This window comes from Tinamus guttatus, unplaced genomic scaffold, assembly GCF_059628265.1.
Source record: "Tinamus guttatus ecotype Peru unplaced genomic scaffold, ASM5962826v1 Tinamus_guttatus_pri_ptg000123l, whole genome shotgun sequence".
Taxonomy (NCBI): domain Eukaryota; kingdom Metazoa; phylum Chordata; class Aves; order Tinamiformes; family Tinamidae; genus Tinamus; species Tinamus guttatus.
The window spans coordinates 2,256,366-2,272,014 of NW_028288657.1; the positions used below are offsets into that span (position 1 = coordinate 2,256,366).

Consider the following 15,649-nt stretch of genomic DNA (forward strand, 5'->3'; position numbering starts at 1 on the left):
AAAGCAGTCCCAGGCAACTCGGGTCCGTGGCTTTGGTACCATTCGGAGTTAGCCTGTGCTTTCACGAGCGGGTTCTTTCATTTCAGCTCGGGTTGGTTTGTTGTTCTCTCCCTCCCGCGGTTGTCTCCTTCCCAGGGTTTGCTGTTGTTTTCCTCAAGCTGTTGCCCTCCTGCGCCCGCCGCGTTAGCGAGTGGTCCTGGGGATGGCTCCTTGTGACACCAAACGCGTGGCTCTGCGGTGGTGCTAAAGCTCTCCGGGGTGTTATCCCGCCTGGAGCAGCTTTTCCCACAGGGAGACAGTCCTATGCCCCCAAAAAGTGGGAGAATGCAAGTGGGAGAAGCCTTTCCCCTCCTTGCAGCTCCTCCTTCCAGGCTCCGTGCAGCCGGAGCTGGCTGCTCCGCAGGCATCCCTTGGGAATCCTGCTGATTCAGAGCGGAGGAATGAGCTCCGTTCTTTGGGAAATCTGCATTGAGCCGGAGGAAGGGGGTGGATTTATGTGGTGCGAGTCTCCCTGGGGCCGGGATCAGCTCCGGGCCCCCAGCACGAGCCCTTCCCCTGGGATGTTCCCCCTTGCGTCCCCTGGGGTGACCGGTGGCCGCTTTGTCCGCTCGGCTCCGGAGGTGGCTTCGCCGGGAGCCTCCGCTCCGGGAAGGCTGCAGGAAGGGAGGAGAGCGGACGGCAGCGCCGCGGAGCTGGGGCCGGGAGGGAGGGATTGGGATTCGGGAGCTCGGAGCTGCGCGCGGAGCCTCGCAATTCCGCTTGGCTGGATCGCAGGATCCCCCTTTGGTCCCGTCTCCTTTCCCTGCGTTTGGGCTCCAGCCCGGCAGCCTTCGGAAGCGAATCCCTCCTCCCCGGAGCAGGAACCTTCCCCCTCTCCTCTCGCGCATCCCTTCGCTCCAGCCCCGCTCCGCAGGGCTCCGTCCCGGACGGGCTTCCCGCGGGACGCTCTCCCTGCCTCCCCTTTTCCCCCTTTTTGCACACCCACCGCTTTGCAAAGAAATAAAGTGCGAGATGTTTTGAGGAAGCTCCTCGAGCCCCGTCCGCGCCGCGGGGCCGCTTGCCTTTGCCTGTGAGTATTTCTCCCGTTTTCCTTCCTTTTCTCCCGCCATCCCTTCCGCATCCCCGCCAGCCGAGCGCGCTGCCGGCCCTTGCATGCCCGGGCCTGTTGTTGCGGCCCAGGCCGGTTCCGGAGCGGGAAGAGGCACCGGGAAGCGCAGCCTTGGGCTTGGGATATTCCCACTGAGGCAGTGCCTGCGGAACGCTGGGAATACCCAGCTCTTCCCTTCGATGCCGGAGCGATGCGCATCCACATCCCTCCTGCCCGTCCCTTTCCCTCCCCATCCAGCTTGACACGCAGGATTTAGCGGGGAAAAAAAAGGGAAAAAAGGGAGAAAAAAGGAAAAAAAAGGAGGAAAAAGCACGCAGGGAAGGAAGGAGCCCCGGCCTGGGCTTTTTGCATGTTGTAGCAAGGTGCATGTGACAAGGAGGGGACCGGCAATGGGCCGGGGGTGGCCGGGGCTCCTCGCTCCGGGATCGGGGCCCGTTGCCTGGAGACTGCCTCCTTTTTACTTTTATTTTTATTCTTGCTCTTTTTTTTTTCAGTTATGTTTAAAGAGAAAAAAAAATGGTGAAAATGTTATTTATTGGCAGAAATTATTTAATATAATTTTTTTTTTGTGAACGAGGAATGAATTTGTTAGAACTGTCTTAATGTAAATTGGAAGTCATCTTTAAGGAGAAAAAAAAAAGAAAAAAAAAGTTCAAAATTGACCCCATCGCTCGGCTCCGGCGTCGTTTGTTCAGCGCCGATGGGAGCGGGGCCGGGATCGCTTTGGGAGGAGGGAGGAGCGGGGGCTGCGGGATGGGGAGCAGGGACTCGGCTCCGGAGCGGCCTCCGGTTCCGTGGGGCTCCGGAGTGGCCTCTGGAGCGGCCTCCGGTTCCGTGGGGCTCCGGAGTGGCCTCTGGAGCGGCCTCCGGTTCCGTGGGGCTCCGTGGGCCCCGTGCAGGAGCGTCGGCGCCGGCGGCGCTGAGCAAACAGGCCCCTGCGGCGCTTATCTGTGCACGGAGACTGGCACCGGAGGGGACGGGGACACAACGGGACCGGGCGCCGAGGTCAGTCCTGGGCCTGGGGGACAGCGGGGACCCGGCCTGGGAGTCCATAGGGGTGCAGGGGGGAAGGGGCCACCACCCTGGGGACCAGGGACGGACGGAGCCTTTGGGCCGGGGCCGCCGTCGGGGCCGGCTCCCTTCGTTGCGGGGCTGCCCCCCGGTGTCCCCCCTGTCCCCCCCCGGTGTCCCCCGCTCGTCGGCCGGGATGAGCGCGGCCTCCTGGCTCCGCTCCCTGGATCCCGGCCCTGGAAGCGTCACTGGAAACTCTGAACGGGCCGGCCCGGCTCCAGCGCGGGGCGGGGCGGGAAGCGGGAGCAGCCGGGGGGGGGCGCGGGGACAACGCGGCTCCCCGGGGACCCCCCCGCCGCCCCCGGGCTCCCCCCGCCGCCCCCGGGCTCCGTCCCCGCTGCGCGGCCGGGGCTGCTGCGGGGCGGGCGGCGCGGGGGCCTCCGGCCCGTGGAGCCCCCGGGAGCTTCCCGCGCGCTTCCCGCTCCCCTCCCCGCAGGGCTCCCGCCGCTCCCCGCCTCCCTCCCTCCCGCTTCCCGCTCCCGGAGCTCACCGGAGCTCACCGGAGCTCACCGGGGCTCACCGGGGCTCGCTGCCACCCGCGCCCAGGGCCGGGGGTCCCGGTCGCTCCTGCTGGCGGCACCGGGAGGTAAGAGCAGCTCCCGGGGCACCGGGAGCCCCGCCGGGGCGGGGGGGCTCGGGAGCACCGAGCTGAGCGAGGCCCCCGGTGCCCCCAGCGGCTCCCGGCCCGCCGGGCGCTGCCGCCCCCGAGCTCCGGCCGGCGCCGCTCCCGCGTGGGCGCTTTGTGCCCGCGGAACAAGGGCGGCTCTCAGCGCCCCGCGGGATGCCGAGACCCGACGCGCTCGTGACAGCGCGCGGGGCCCCGCGGTGACTCACGCGGCGGGGCCGGGGCCGGGCGCGTTTCCCTCGGCGGCGGCGCCCGCCCTGTTTGCTCGGCGGGGCGGGAGCCGGGGCGGCTCTCCCGGCCGGGGGGCACGTGCTGCGCCCGGCGCTTTTCCGGGCACGCGACATCCCTCGGGAGAGGGGGGACACCCCGGAGCCGGGATCAGCCGCTTCCCGCCCTGCTCCGCAGGCAGGAACGCGCCTGTTTTGCTGCGAGGAGCGGGAGAGGCTCCACAGGCTCCAGCCGCTGCTCCCGCAGCCGCTCACCGCGGCGTCCCGGCGCCTGCGGCCATGGCAGGCGGCTCGGGGGACGGCCACGGCTTCCCGGTGCAGCCGGAGGAGCCGCTCGGGATGATGCTCCGGGGATGCTCCCCGCCGCCCGTCATCCGCCACCGCGGATCCAACACCCTCGGCTTCGGCTTCGGCAGCGCGGCGCCCACCCGCTGCGCAGGTACCGGCGACCCTGGGACGCTGCAGAGCCGGCGCGGGGGGACACTCGGCAGCAGCCCCCAAATCCCCCTCCCCGCAGGTCCTGAGTGGTACCAGACGTGGCCGGGCAAGGAGATGAAGGCGGCTGCCCGGGGGGCTCCCGGCGCTGCCACCCCGCAGCCACCCGGCTGCTCGGCCACGTGGAGCAGGGAGGGCCCGCGGCGCGAGCGGCGCTGGGTGAAGTACGACGGCATCGGGCCCGTGGATGAGACGGGGATGCCCATCGCCTCGCGCTCGGTGAGCGGGGGGGACACCACGGGGACCGGTGCCGGGCCGTCCCCGCCGAGCGTCCCCGCTCCGTGTCCCTGCAGAGCGTGGACCGGCCCCGCGACTGGTACCGCAGCATGTTCCGGCAGATCCACCACAAGCTGCCAGGTGCGCTGGGCCCGAGGGACGGGCGTCCCGGTGTCCCCAGCCCCGCTCACCCGGTGTCCCTCTGCTCTGCAGAGCCGCCGCTGGACTGGGATGCCCCGCGCCGGCCCCCGGGGCCTGCGGCCCTCACGGGGCTGCCCAACGGGTGAGTGGGACCGGGGGCCACGGGACGGGCGGGCGGAGGAGCCCCTGGCTGAGCTCCTGTGGGCGCCCGCAGGGGGGATGTCACAGACGTCACCGCCGAGTCCCGCAGCGGTTCTGACCACGAGCTGGGCAAGTCCTGGGTGCTGGAGCATCCTGGGCAGGTAAGGAGCAGGGGGTCGGCACTGCCACAGGTCCCGCTTTGGGAAGGGTGCATGGGACCCTGCCTTGCACCCGTGCTCATCTGCGGCAGTGCCAGCCTGTCCCCAACGTCCTCTCACCCTTCGCAGCGCCCAGGGCGCCCTGGTGCCATGGTCCCCGTGCGGGCTCAGCCCATTGAGGTAAGGGCCAGGCTCCCTGCACTGTCCCTGTTCAACACGGGACGGGGCACCCGCTGCAGCCGCTGCCGCCCGCACAGGTGCTGCTGCAGCAGGAGCTGGAGCAGCTCGGCTGGCAGCTCGACCAGGACATGAAGGCCATGGAGAGCCGGCGGCACCAGCACAAGGTACCGGCCCTGCCTCCCCTCGCCCGGCCCGAGTGCGGAGATGGATGTGCCAAGGGCTGGACGTGGGCACAGCTGGATGTGACCCTGGAGGGATGCGGGCACAGCTGGGCATGCTTGTGGCTGCATGTGTGCACAGCGGGATGCATGCAGGGTGGATGCATGCAGTGTGGATGTGTGCAGAATGGATGCATGCACAGATGCGTGCACAGCTGGATGCATGCACGGCTGCATGCGTGGATGGATGCGAGTGCAATGGCACGTGCACCCAGCAGGATGCTGTGGGCACTGCGTGCGCACCAGGACGCGCGTGCCACTGGGCACGCACACGCGCACACAGCTGGTGCAAGGGCACCCGGGCACGAGAGCAGCCCTTCCTGCACTGGCCACGACTGTGACCGTGGCCGTGGCCATGGCCGTGACCGCTCCTGTGGCCGTGGGGCGCCAGGACCCGGCCCGGCCCCGCGCGCAGCCCTCCCAGCTGGTGGATTTTGGCTGCGCGGCCGGGCTGGAGGCGCCGCTTCCCGCCCAGCTCGGCCTCCGCACCGTTCATTCCTCTCTCCCCTCGCGCTCCTCCCCGGCGCTCGGCAGAGCCCGGCGGCTGCTCCCGCCGCCCGCGGCCCCGCTCCGGCCTCCGCGGCCGCCCGGTGAGTAGAGCCCGCGGGCGGCCCCGCCGTGGCTCGCGGTGCCCCGCGCCAGGGGACATGGTCGGGGGGGGTCCCTCCCCCGCCGCAGCGATCGCAGCGTCCCGGGGGACCAGGGGATGGGTGGGGGCCCAGGCGTCCTGGCGCAGCCCCGCGCGGGGGTGGGACGGGACGGATGGGGACGGACATCCCGGCGCCGGGCGGGGCCGCGGGGCGGGCGGCGGCAGTGGGAGCCCCCCCCGACCCCCGCTCCGGGCACCGGGGTTGTCCATTAGCCCGGGGCCCTTCCCGGCGGCTCCGTCGAGCGGAGCCGCCAAACTTTGGACCGGAGCCGCTCGGCCGCCCCGGGGGGCCCTCCCCGCGCGGCGCCCGAGGGGGGCCCAGGCGTCCGGGGCCGCCCCGCAACCCGCCGTGCCCGCAGGAGCCCGACGGAGCCGCGCGCCGCCCGCCCGGCCATGGAGCGAGCGGCCCCCGGGCCAGGTGAGGAGGGGGCGGGCGGCGGGGGCGGGTCCCGGTACCGAAACGCGTGACCGGCCCCGCTCTGCTCCGCTCGCAGCCGCGCTCCGGCCCCAGACCCTGCCCGGCCTCGGGGACCCCGTCGAGGCCTCCAGGAGGGACGAGAAGAAGGTGAGGGAGGAGGGCGCCCCGCACGAGCCGGGAGCCAGGGGGACACTCGGCCACCTCCGCCACCCGCTTCATGTCCCCACGCAGATGAGGGCGGCTCGACTCAAGTTCGACTTCGCGGCGCAGTCCCCCAGGTGAGCGGCGCGTGGGGGGCGGCTGGGGCACGAGGGACGTCCCGCTGAGCCCCCCGGCTGCCCGCAGGGAGCTGGCGCTGCACAAGGGTGACATCGTCTACATCCACAAGGAGGTGGACAGCAACTGGCTGGCGGGCGAGCACCACGGCCGCGTGGGCATCTTCCCCTCCAACTACGTGGAGGTGAGCGGCGGGCGGCGCTGCGGCTGCCCCGTGGCCCCCCGGTGCCGCTCACGGCTTCCCCGTGCCCAGGTGCTGCCGCCCACCGAGGTGCCCCGGCCCATCAAGGCGCCCGCCGTGCACGTGCTGGAGCCCGGCGAGGCCCTGGCGCTCTACACGTTCCGCGCGGAGCTGCCCGTGGAGCTCTCCCTGCGCAAGGTGCTGCCGGGACGGGGTGCAGGGAAGCACTGGGGCGCTGCCGGCCTCCAGGAGGGGTCCCGGGATGGGTGCTGGGGGCCCCGGGATGGGTGTGTTGTTGGCTGCTGGGATGGGTGCTGGTGATTGCTGGGACTGGAACCACCAGCATCTAGGATGGGGGCGGCTGGACTTTGGGATGGGTGCCACCAGCCTTCGGGATTAGCCTCCACGGGTGCTATCAGCCTCTGGGATGGGTGCTCTCGGCCTCTAGGATGGAGCTATCAGCCTCTGAGATGAGCGCTATAGGCCTCGATGGGTGCTATTGGCCTCGATTGATGCTATTGGCCTCCATGGGTGTTATCGGCCCTCCATGGGTGCTATCAGCCTCCATGGGTAATATTGGGCTCCATGGATGCTATTGGCCTCCATGGGTGCTATTGGCCTCCATGAATGCTATCGGCCTCCCTGGGTGTTATTGGCCCTCCATGGGTGCTGTTGGCCTCCATGGCTGTTATTGGCCCTCCATGGGTGCTATCGGCCTCCATGGGTGCTATTGGCCTCCATGGATGCTATTGGCCTCCATGGATGCTATCGGCCTCCCTGGGTGCTATTGGCCTCCATGGGTGCTATCAGCCTCCATGGGTAATATTGGCCTCCATGAATGCTATCCGCCTCCATGGGTGCTATTGGCCTCCATGGATGATATTGGGCTCCGTGGGTGCTATCGGCCTCCCTGGGTGCTGTTGGCCTCCATGGGTGCTATCAGCCTCCATGGGTGCTATCAGCCTCCATGGGTAATATTGGCCTCCATGAATGCTATCCGCCTCCATGGGTGCTATTGGCCTCCATGGATGATATTGGGCTCCATGGGTGCTATGGGCCTCCATGAATGCTATCAGCCTCCATGGATGATATTGGGCTCCGTGGGTGCTATCGACCTCCATGGGTGCTGTTGGCCTCCATGGGTGCTATCAGCCTCCATGGGTGCTATCAGCCTCCATGGGTAATATTGGCCTCCATGAATGCTATCCGCCTCCATGGGTGCTATTGGCCTCCATGGATGATATTGGGCTCCGTGGGTGCTATCGGCCTCCATGGGTGCTATCAGCCTCCATGGATGCTATTGGGCTCCATGGGTGCTATCGGCCTCCATGGGTGCCAGCAGCCCCCGGGCTGGCTGCCCGCACTCACGCTCCCCTTCATCGCGCACAGGGCGAGCGCGTGTGCCTGCTGCGCCGCGTGGACCACAACTGGTACGAGGGCCGCGTCCCGGGCACCGGCCGCCAGGGCATCTTCCCAGCCACCTACGTGCAGGTGCTGAAGGAGCCGCGGGTGAAGGGCAGCGCCGAGGACCCTCTGCCAGCACCCGCCGCCCGTGGCCCCCGCGCGGGCTCCCCGCCACCCCCGGAGCCGCCTGCAGAGCCCCCCGCTGCCACCACCCGCCACGACGGCGCCGAGATCCAGTGGACGCCGTGAGTAGCGCGAGAGGCGCCGGGGCCGGGCGCCCTGGCCGGGGCTCAGGGCAGCGTGTCCTGCAGGTACCGGGCGCTCTACCAGTACCAGCCCCAGAACGGCGACGAGCTGGAGCTGCGCGAGGGCGACCGCGTGGACGTCATGCAGCAGTGCGATGACGGCTGGTTCGTGGGTGCGTGGGGACAGGCTGCGGTGGGGACGGGGACACCCGGCCTGGCTCCTCACCCGCCCTTTCCCTCTCCCCCCGCAGGAGTGTCCAGGCGGACGCAGAAATTCGGCACTTTCCCCGGCAATTACGTGGCGCCTGTGTGACCCCCGCGCAGGTCCCGGTGCCTCCCGCTGCCGCCTGCCCCTATGGGGCTGCCCCGAGCTGGGGCCGGGCACCACTTTGCATGGGGTGCCCTCCACCACGGTGCCTTCACCTGCCCCTGCTCCAGGCTGGCACCGGGCCCGGCTGTGACGGACATGGCGGGAGATGCCGGTGCGGAGCTGGGCTGCCCGCCCGGAGCCCTCTTTGCCCCTCATTAAAGCTCAGCCTCAGGCCAGTGTGTTGCTGTGGATGGGGCACTGGTGCCCATGGGGCAATAGCGTGTGGGGCTGCAGTGCCCCGTGGGGTGGCCGGGCTGCGGGGCAGCGATGCTGACCGGGGCTCCGCGGCACCGGGGCAGCGTGAGGAGGGCACAGCGCATGGGGTGTGGGGCTGCGCGGGGTCACGGTGGCCCGTGGGGTGGCAGTAGCGCGTGGCTGAGACATTGTGCGGGGCCGCAGCCCATACCAGGAGCCGCGGGGCCTCGGCCGCGCGCTGGAGCCTCCTGCGGGCCGAGCCGAGCCGGGCCGGGCCGGGCGCCCCGTCGGGGCCCGCAGACGGCGCTGCGGAGCCGCAACCCGGCCCGGCCCCGCCGGGCTCCGCCGGCCCCTTCCGAGGGGGCGGCGCCGCTGCCGGGCCGCGCTCCGCTCCGCTCCGCCGCCCCACGGGGCCGCCCGGCTCCGCCGCCCGTCGGTGAGTGCGCCCGGACGCCCGGGCCTCCGCGGGGGGCTCCGAGGGGGTGTGCGGGGCGCCGGGGTCCCCACGCGGGGACACGGCGGCTGCGGGGGGAGCTCGCTCCGGGATGCCGCCGGGAGACGGGAGGGCGGCTGTCAGGGGATGCTCCCTGGGCACTGCCGGACGCCTGGGCCCCCCTGCCCTGCTTGCTCACGGGCACGGGCCACGGGTGGCATCGCGGCGCCGTGGGGGGCCAGGCGCCCCGTCCGCGGCATCCCCTCCGCCGCCTGGCATCGCCTGTCACCCTGGCGTCACGCCTGCCTGGTGCCAAGAGGCGCCACAGACGCGCTCCTGTGTGCGGGGCGACCCGTGGCCGCGCGGTGCCACCCAGGCAGGGACCGGGATGCTGCGGGGGGCTCCAGGGTGAGGGGAAGGGGGCTCCGACTTCGCTCCCAGCGCAGCAGAGCCCAGCCCAGGAAATTCTTCCGGGCAGGCTCTCAAGCCCCGCTTTGTGCGCCGCGGATTTTTGACATGCCTGCGCGGCGGTTTCGGAGCCGCTGCCCGGCCCCACGGGGCTGCGGCGGCTGCAAGGGGCTCCCGGAGCCACGATCCCGGGGATCCAAGCGGAGGGCTCCTTGCCCGGCGCCCGGGGATGCCGGGCGGGCTCAGCATCCTTCCCGCGCGCAGGGCGCGGGATCGGGAGCCGCGGTGCTTCCATAGCTCCGTGCATCCGCGCTCTGCCGCCTTGGCCGGGTAGGACACGGGAAGCACCAGGACCCTGCTGAGCTGTGGCCTCCCCACGAGCTGCTGGTGCAAAAGGGCCTGGGGTGCATGGAGGGGGTGACACCTCCTTGTGCACCCGCGGTAGCCGAACGGCTCCCGGGCACCGGAGCCGCGTGGCCTCCGCGGGCAGGGAGGAAATCTGGGGTGTCGGGGCGCCGGAGGAAGCGCGAAGCTGCGGCCGCCCTCCCCGGAAGGAAGAGACGGCGCCGCCGGGCACCCGCGTCGTGGGGCCCTGGGCGCCGCGCGGGCCCGGGCGCTGCGGAGCATCCGCCGGTGCCTTGGGGCTGCCGGCGGGAGGAAGAGGAGGGTGGTTTGCGGCCGTGCCCGCGGCCGAGCTTTGCCTGCCCCTGCAGAGGCGCCCGCGGCCATGTCGGTGACGGTGACGCTGGCCGGACCGGCGCCCTGGGGCTTCCGCATCAGCGGCGGCCGCGACTTTGGGAAACCCATCGCCGTGTCCCAGGTAGGAATTGGGAGCCTCCTCCTTGGCAGCAGGCGCCTGTTTGTGTCCTTGAGGGCGCCGTGGGAATGGGCTGGGTGGCACTTGGGTGCTCCATGGGGAGGACGGAGCTCCCCGGCGCCTGGTCCCCCTCTCCGGCCAGAGCTTGGAGCATTGCAGCTGCAGGGAACCCGCGGGGATGCTGCAGCTGAAAGCGCCTTTGGTGGGGACCGCGTCGCCGGCCCCCCGGGTGACACCAGTCCCCTTCCCCCGGAGGTGGCGGAGCGCGGGAAGGCGGCCGCGGGCGGCCTGCGGCCCGGGGACGTCATCGTCTCCATCAACGGCGAGGAGGCGGCCGCGATGCTGCACGTGGAGGCGCAGAACAAGATCAAGCAGAGCCCCGGGCAGCTGCGGCTGCAGCTGGAGAGGTGGGTGCCGCCGCCGGCGGCCCCGCGGAGCCGCCTCCTTCCTCCTCTCCCGCTGCCCCGGCCGCTCCGCCGGGAGCCTTTCCCGCCTCTCTAATTAGGCGTCTCGCGGCAACGAGGCCGGTGGCCCTGGCAGCCGTTACCCGGTCGCCAGGTCCGACCGGTTGCAGCGGGAGGTGGCGGCGGCGGCTGCTCCCGGGGGTCCCGTCCCAGTCGCGCTCGGGTGGAGCGCGGGGTGGAGGAGGCTTCTTGGAATCCCATGGGCTGAGCCCGCACATGCCCTGGATGCTCCCAGGAAGCTCCTCTCGCCTCTTTCCCGGGCCAGAAGGAGGCACCGGCGGCGCAGGGGTTAACCCAGCTGCGCACATTCCCCGGAGCCGCCGGGCCCAGCGCGCTGCCTCGCCGCTCCCTTCCCTAATGAATCCCAGCTCCGGCTGCATCCAAACCCCAGCCGGCTTCTCCGCAGAAGCCGAGGCCGGCCAGGAACCAGCCCTGCATCCTCGCTGCCAGCCCAGGGCCGGGCCGTGTGCCCAGTGCTCTGGTGACGTCCCCTCAGCCCTGTCCTGTCCCCCAGGTCCCCGGCGCCGTCTCCCGGCCGTGCCAACGGGGAGAGCTCTCCGGAGGGGCTGGCTCTCCGCTTCCAGGTGAGCCCAGCAGGGATGCTCCGGCCCTCTTGCTCCGGGGCTGTCGACAGCGTCTCCCTTCCCGCCAGGACGTGCTGCGGACACGGGAGGAGAGCCGGGGCTGCCTGAGATCCTCCTATTCCAGCCCGGCCTCCCTCAGCCCCGGCTCGGCTGGCTCCCCCGGCGCGGTGCCGGGCGCTCCCGGGGATCTCCCCGCTCCCGGCGTCGCCCAGGTGAGCGGCGCCCGGCGCCGGGCGCAGCCTCCGCAGAGGCTGCTCCGCTGCCTCCCTCCCGGCCCCTCTTGGCAGCCGCTTCAGGCTGGGGAGGCCAAACCAGTTTGGGGAGGCCGGGCCTCGCTCCGTGGGATTGGTCCCCCCCGGCACTGCCCTCCGCCGCAGCGGGATGCGGCTGGGCTGCCCCGGCACCCGCTCCGGTCCCGGGATGCCCCGGTCCCCCTGCCAGGTTTCGGGCAGCCCTGGCTGCTCCCCGCCGCGGGGCCGCCGCTGCCTCCGGCCTCTCCCTCCCTGTTTTTCCCGGGAATGTTTTTCAAGCCCAAATTGGGAAGCGCTGCAGCCTGTCCCAGCTGCCCTCAGCCCCGGCCGGCCCTTGGCTCCCGCATCCAGCGGCTCCTCGCTCCTCCCCGGCGCCACGTGCGCTTTGGTGCCTGCTCCGAGCCCCCTGCCCGGCTCCTGCCGCCCTTTCCCTTTGCCTGCCGGGAATATCGGCTCTCACCTAGCCGGGATTTTGCCTCGAGGGGAGGCCAAGCGGGAGCAGATGCAGTGGGAGGGCTGGCATGGGGGGAGCCGGACGATGCGGCCCAACAGCAGCACGGAGCATCCCGTGTCCTTCCGGGCAGCCACGCGGAGCATCCCGGCTCCATGAAGCAGCTCCCGGTGCTGGCCCCATGCCAGCCCCACTGGTGCCATGAGCTGCGCCTGGTCTCGGATCCCCAGGCACCCTCTCGCATTGCAGCAGGAAGGGCCAGGGGGCCAGTGCCCCACGAGCCTCCCCGGCCCCTCTGTGTCCCCCAGCAGGAGCGGGGCCGCCGGAGCAGCTCCCCGGGGCCGGTGCCACCTCCTTGCAAGCACCCGCCCTCGCCAGGGCTCCGGGTGCCCCCAAGCACCCGGAATGTGCCCGGATGGGCCTCGCCGGAGCCGGAGCCGCACGACAGGTAGGGAGGCGCGTGGGAGGCCGGGCAAGCTGGGACATGCGGCGCATCGCGGCGCATCCCAGTGCATTATGGTGCATCCCGGTGCATTACGGTGCATCCCAGTGCATTGCGGTGCATCCCGGTGCATTATGGTGCATTATGGTGCATCATGGTGCATCCCAGCGCATTGTGGTGCATCACGGCGCATCTCGGCATGTCATGGTGCATCCCAGCGCATTGTGGTGCATCCCGGTGCATTATGGTGCATCCTGGTGCATTATGGTGCATCCCGGTGCATTGTGGTGCATCCCGGTGCATTATGGTGCTTCTCAGCACGTCATGGTGCATCCCAGTGCATTGCGGTGCATCCCGGTGCATTATGGTGCATCACGGCGCATCTCGGTGCATCATGGTGCATCCCGGTGCATCATGGTGCATCCCGATGCATTGTGGTGCATCCTGGTGCATTATGGTGCATCTCAGCACGTCATGGTGCATCCCAGTGCATTGCATGGCATTCCGGTGCATTAGGGTGCATCATGGTGCATCCCAGTGCATTGCGGTGCATACCGGTGCATCATGGTGCATCCTGGTGCATCCCGGTGCATTATGGTGCATCTCAGCACGTCATGGTGCATCCCAGTGCATTGCGGTGCATCCCGGTGCATTATGGTGCATCGCGGCGCATCTCGATGCATCATGGTGCATCCCGGTGCATCATGGTGCATCCTGGTGCATTGTGGTGCATCCTGGTGCATTATGGTGCATCTCAGCACGTCATGGTGCATCCCAGTGCATTGCATGGCATTCCGGTGCATTAGGGTGCATCATGGTGCATCCCAGTGCATTGCGGTGCATACCGGTGCATCATGGTGCATCCTGGTGCATCCCGGTGCATTATGGTGCATCTCAGCACGTCATGGTGCATCCCAGTGCATTGCGGTGCATCCCGGTGCATTATGGTGCATCGCGGCGCATCTCGATGCATCATGGTGCATCCCGGTGCATCATGGTGCATCCTGGTGCATCCCGGTACATTGTGGTGCATCCCGGTGCATTATGGTGCATCTCAGCACGTCATGGTGCATCCCAGTGCATTGCGGTGCATCCCGGTGCATCATGGTGCATCCTGGTGCATCCCGGTGTGCCACCCCATAGCCCCAGCTCCGAGCCACCCGCGCGGCGCCTGCCGGACGACTCGGACGTGCCCAGGGTGCAGCCAGAGCCGCGCGGTCCCCCCCGGCAGTCCAGCACCTTCCGCCTGCTGCAGGAGGCCCTGGCGGAGGACAGCGCAGGTCGGGGCGGCGGGGGGGGACACGGGCAGGCGCGGTGGGGACAAAGGTGACACAAACCTCACACGCTCCCCCCGCAGACAGCCCCGCAGCCGCCTTGCCCAGCCGGCTCTCGCCCGGCGCCCGGCCGCCCGCGGCGCCCGCGGCGCCCAAGCTGCACGAGTGCGAGAAGTGCGGCCGCGCCATCGCGTGAGTGCCGGTCCCGGGGCGCAGGGGGGTGGCCCCCCCGCAACGTCCCCTCCTCGTGACACCGATTACGTGTCTCTCCCCAGCACGCAGGCGGTGCGGATCAGCGCCGGGCGCTACCGGCACGCGTCCTGCTACGCCTGCAACGACTGTGGCCTCAACCTGCGCATGCGGGGGCACTTCTGGGCCGGCGACGAGCTCTACTGCGAGAAGCACGCGCGGCTGCGCTACCGCGGGCCGCCCCGCGGGCCCCCGCGCTGACCGGGGCCCCCGCGGCTACCGGGGCGCTCGGGCTGCGGGCACCGGGGCTCCCGGCGCGGCTGGAGCAGAGCTCTATATAATATATATAATATATACGGGCGCCGCGTATATATTGTGTCCTTGAGGGCGCCGTGGGAATGGGTTGGGTGGCACTTGGGTGCTCTGTGGAGCCCCTGTGGAGCACCCAATGGGTTGGGTGGCACGGCTGCGCGTGCTCTGTGGAGCCCCGGGGTGTCACCTGCCCTTGTCTGCTGCTGTGGAGCAGCCTCAGCGCGGTTTTCATGCCAAAAAAAAAAAAAAAAACAAAAAAGCCCAAATCAGCCAAACGCTTCTGTGGGGGGCGACGGCAGCGACCGCGGCCGCGGGGGGGACCCGGCCCGGCGGCGCCGCCGCTTCTCACCGGTGCAACGAGCTGCGCCCGGCCTCGGCGGGACGCTCCGCCCCGGGGCCGCCCTCCCCATAAAGCGGCCGAGCGGCGCCGGGACGGGCCGTGCTCCGCGCTGCTCCCGGTGCCTCCCGGTGCTCCCTGGCGCCTCCCGGCGCTTCCCGGCGCTCCCGGCCCCGGGATGCTGCGGCGGCGCCGCGGGGCCTTCCGCGTGGAGCCGCCGCGCGGTGAGTCCCCCTGCGGGGTCCCCTGCCGCTGCCACCGCGGGGGACGCGGCTCCGGCCGGGGGGGACATCCCGGGGGTCCCGGTGCCGCTGCTGGGGGGTCGCAGGAGCCTCCCGGTGGTCCCTGTGTCCCCGGTGGCCGGGGGCTCTGGGTGCTCTGCCGGGGTGGCCCAACAGTGTCACCGGGGGGGTGGCACCTTGGGGCCCGTGTGTGTCCCCATGCCCAGGGGTCACAGCCGCCCTGGGGGCTGGCGCAGGGAGACCCCCCGTCCCATGGTGGGATCCCAGCCTGTGTCCCGCAGAGGGCACGGAACGGGCCCGTCTCCCGGGCGGCTGCGGAGGCGGCCGCCCGCGGCATGGCTGGGATTCGTGCGGCTGCGCGCGGCCCTCCGAGCCGCTCAATGGCGGGATTGTCCGGCGGGACGAGCCCCGGCGCCGTTCCTGGCACCGCGGAGCCCGGCAGTGCCCGGCATCCCGCCTGCATCCCGCCTGCATCCCGCCTTCCCACCCACAACCACCGGCCCAGCCGGTACCGCCGGGCCTCAGATCCCCAAAGGAACCAGTCGGGAACCAGTCCCGTAATGAGATGCCTCCGGATACAGGGCCCGGCTCCGGCTGGAGCACCTATAAAAGGGAGCGCTGGGACGCGCGCCCGGCGCTCGGCTCCGGCTTTCCGTGATGTGGGGGGGCTCCCTATGGAAGAGGAGGGGAGCACTCAGCCACCGTGAGTGACCCGGCACCGCTCTGGGAATGCCGAGCCCTCGTGCGCTGGGATTTGGGCCATGCGGCCTTTGGGGATGTATCCCGGGTTACCCAGGATGGCTGCAGCCTCCCCAAACCCCGGAGGCGGCGGGAGCGGGTCCCGCCGGCGGCTCCCGCGGGCCGGGCCGGACGGAGCGGCCGCTCCCGCTCGGCCGTGTCCCCTTCCAGCGGCGCGTCCCGTTGCAGACGGCTCCTGGGAGGCGCTGGATTGCTGCGTGGTGCGCACGGCCGCCAGCGTCTACCGGCGCCTGCCCGAGAGCCCCGCGGGGCGCCCGGCGCCGCCGCGCGACTCCGAGGACTCCGGCGTGGACACGGGCAGCAGCGGGAACTCGCCCGGAGGCTTCTCCATCATCACCGGCCTCCCGGCGCCGAGGAGCGGCCGGCAC

General features: G+C 70.7%; 2 protein-coding genes across 2 annotated transcripts; both read left to right on the plus strand.

Annotated features, from left to right (window-relative positions):
- Positions 1-3,310: 3,310 nt before the first annotated feature.
- Positions 3,311-8,084, plus strand: LOC148595314 (vinexin-like). Its single transcript, XM_088521513.1, has 14 exons — positions 3,311-3,470; positions 3,549-3,745; positions 3,820-3,883; positions 3,956-4,025; positions 4,098-4,185; positions 4,374-4,526; positions 5,115-5,170; positions 5,724-5,814; positions 5,879-5,925; positions 5,993-6,107; positions 6,177-6,302; positions 7,494-7,753; positions 7,820-7,926; positions 8,005-8,084. The coding sequence occupies exons 1-14, from the start codon at positions 3,311-3,313 to the stop codon at positions 8,064-8,066; spliced, it is 1,596 nt and encodes a 531-aa protein (XP_088377639.1). The 3' UTR covers positions 8,067-8,084.
- Positions 8,085-8,702: 618 nt separating this feature from the next.
- LOC148595315 (PDZ and LIM domain protein 2-like) lies at positions 8,703-13,900 on the plus strand. The gene is made up of 9 exons (XM_088521515.1): positions 8,703-8,754; positions 9,873-9,979; positions 10,232-10,383; positions 10,955-11,024; positions 11,093-11,236; positions 12,089-12,174; positions 13,312-13,448; positions 13,526-13,634; positions 13,718-13,900. Exons 2-9 carry the CDS (start codon positions 9,887-9,889, stop codon positions 13,890-13,892), a joined length of 966 nt encoding a protein of 321 aa, XP_088377641.1. The 5' UTR covers positions 8,703-8,754; positions 9,873-9,886; the 3' UTR covers positions 13,893-13,900.
- Positions 13,901-15,649: the final 1,749 nt, after the last annotated feature.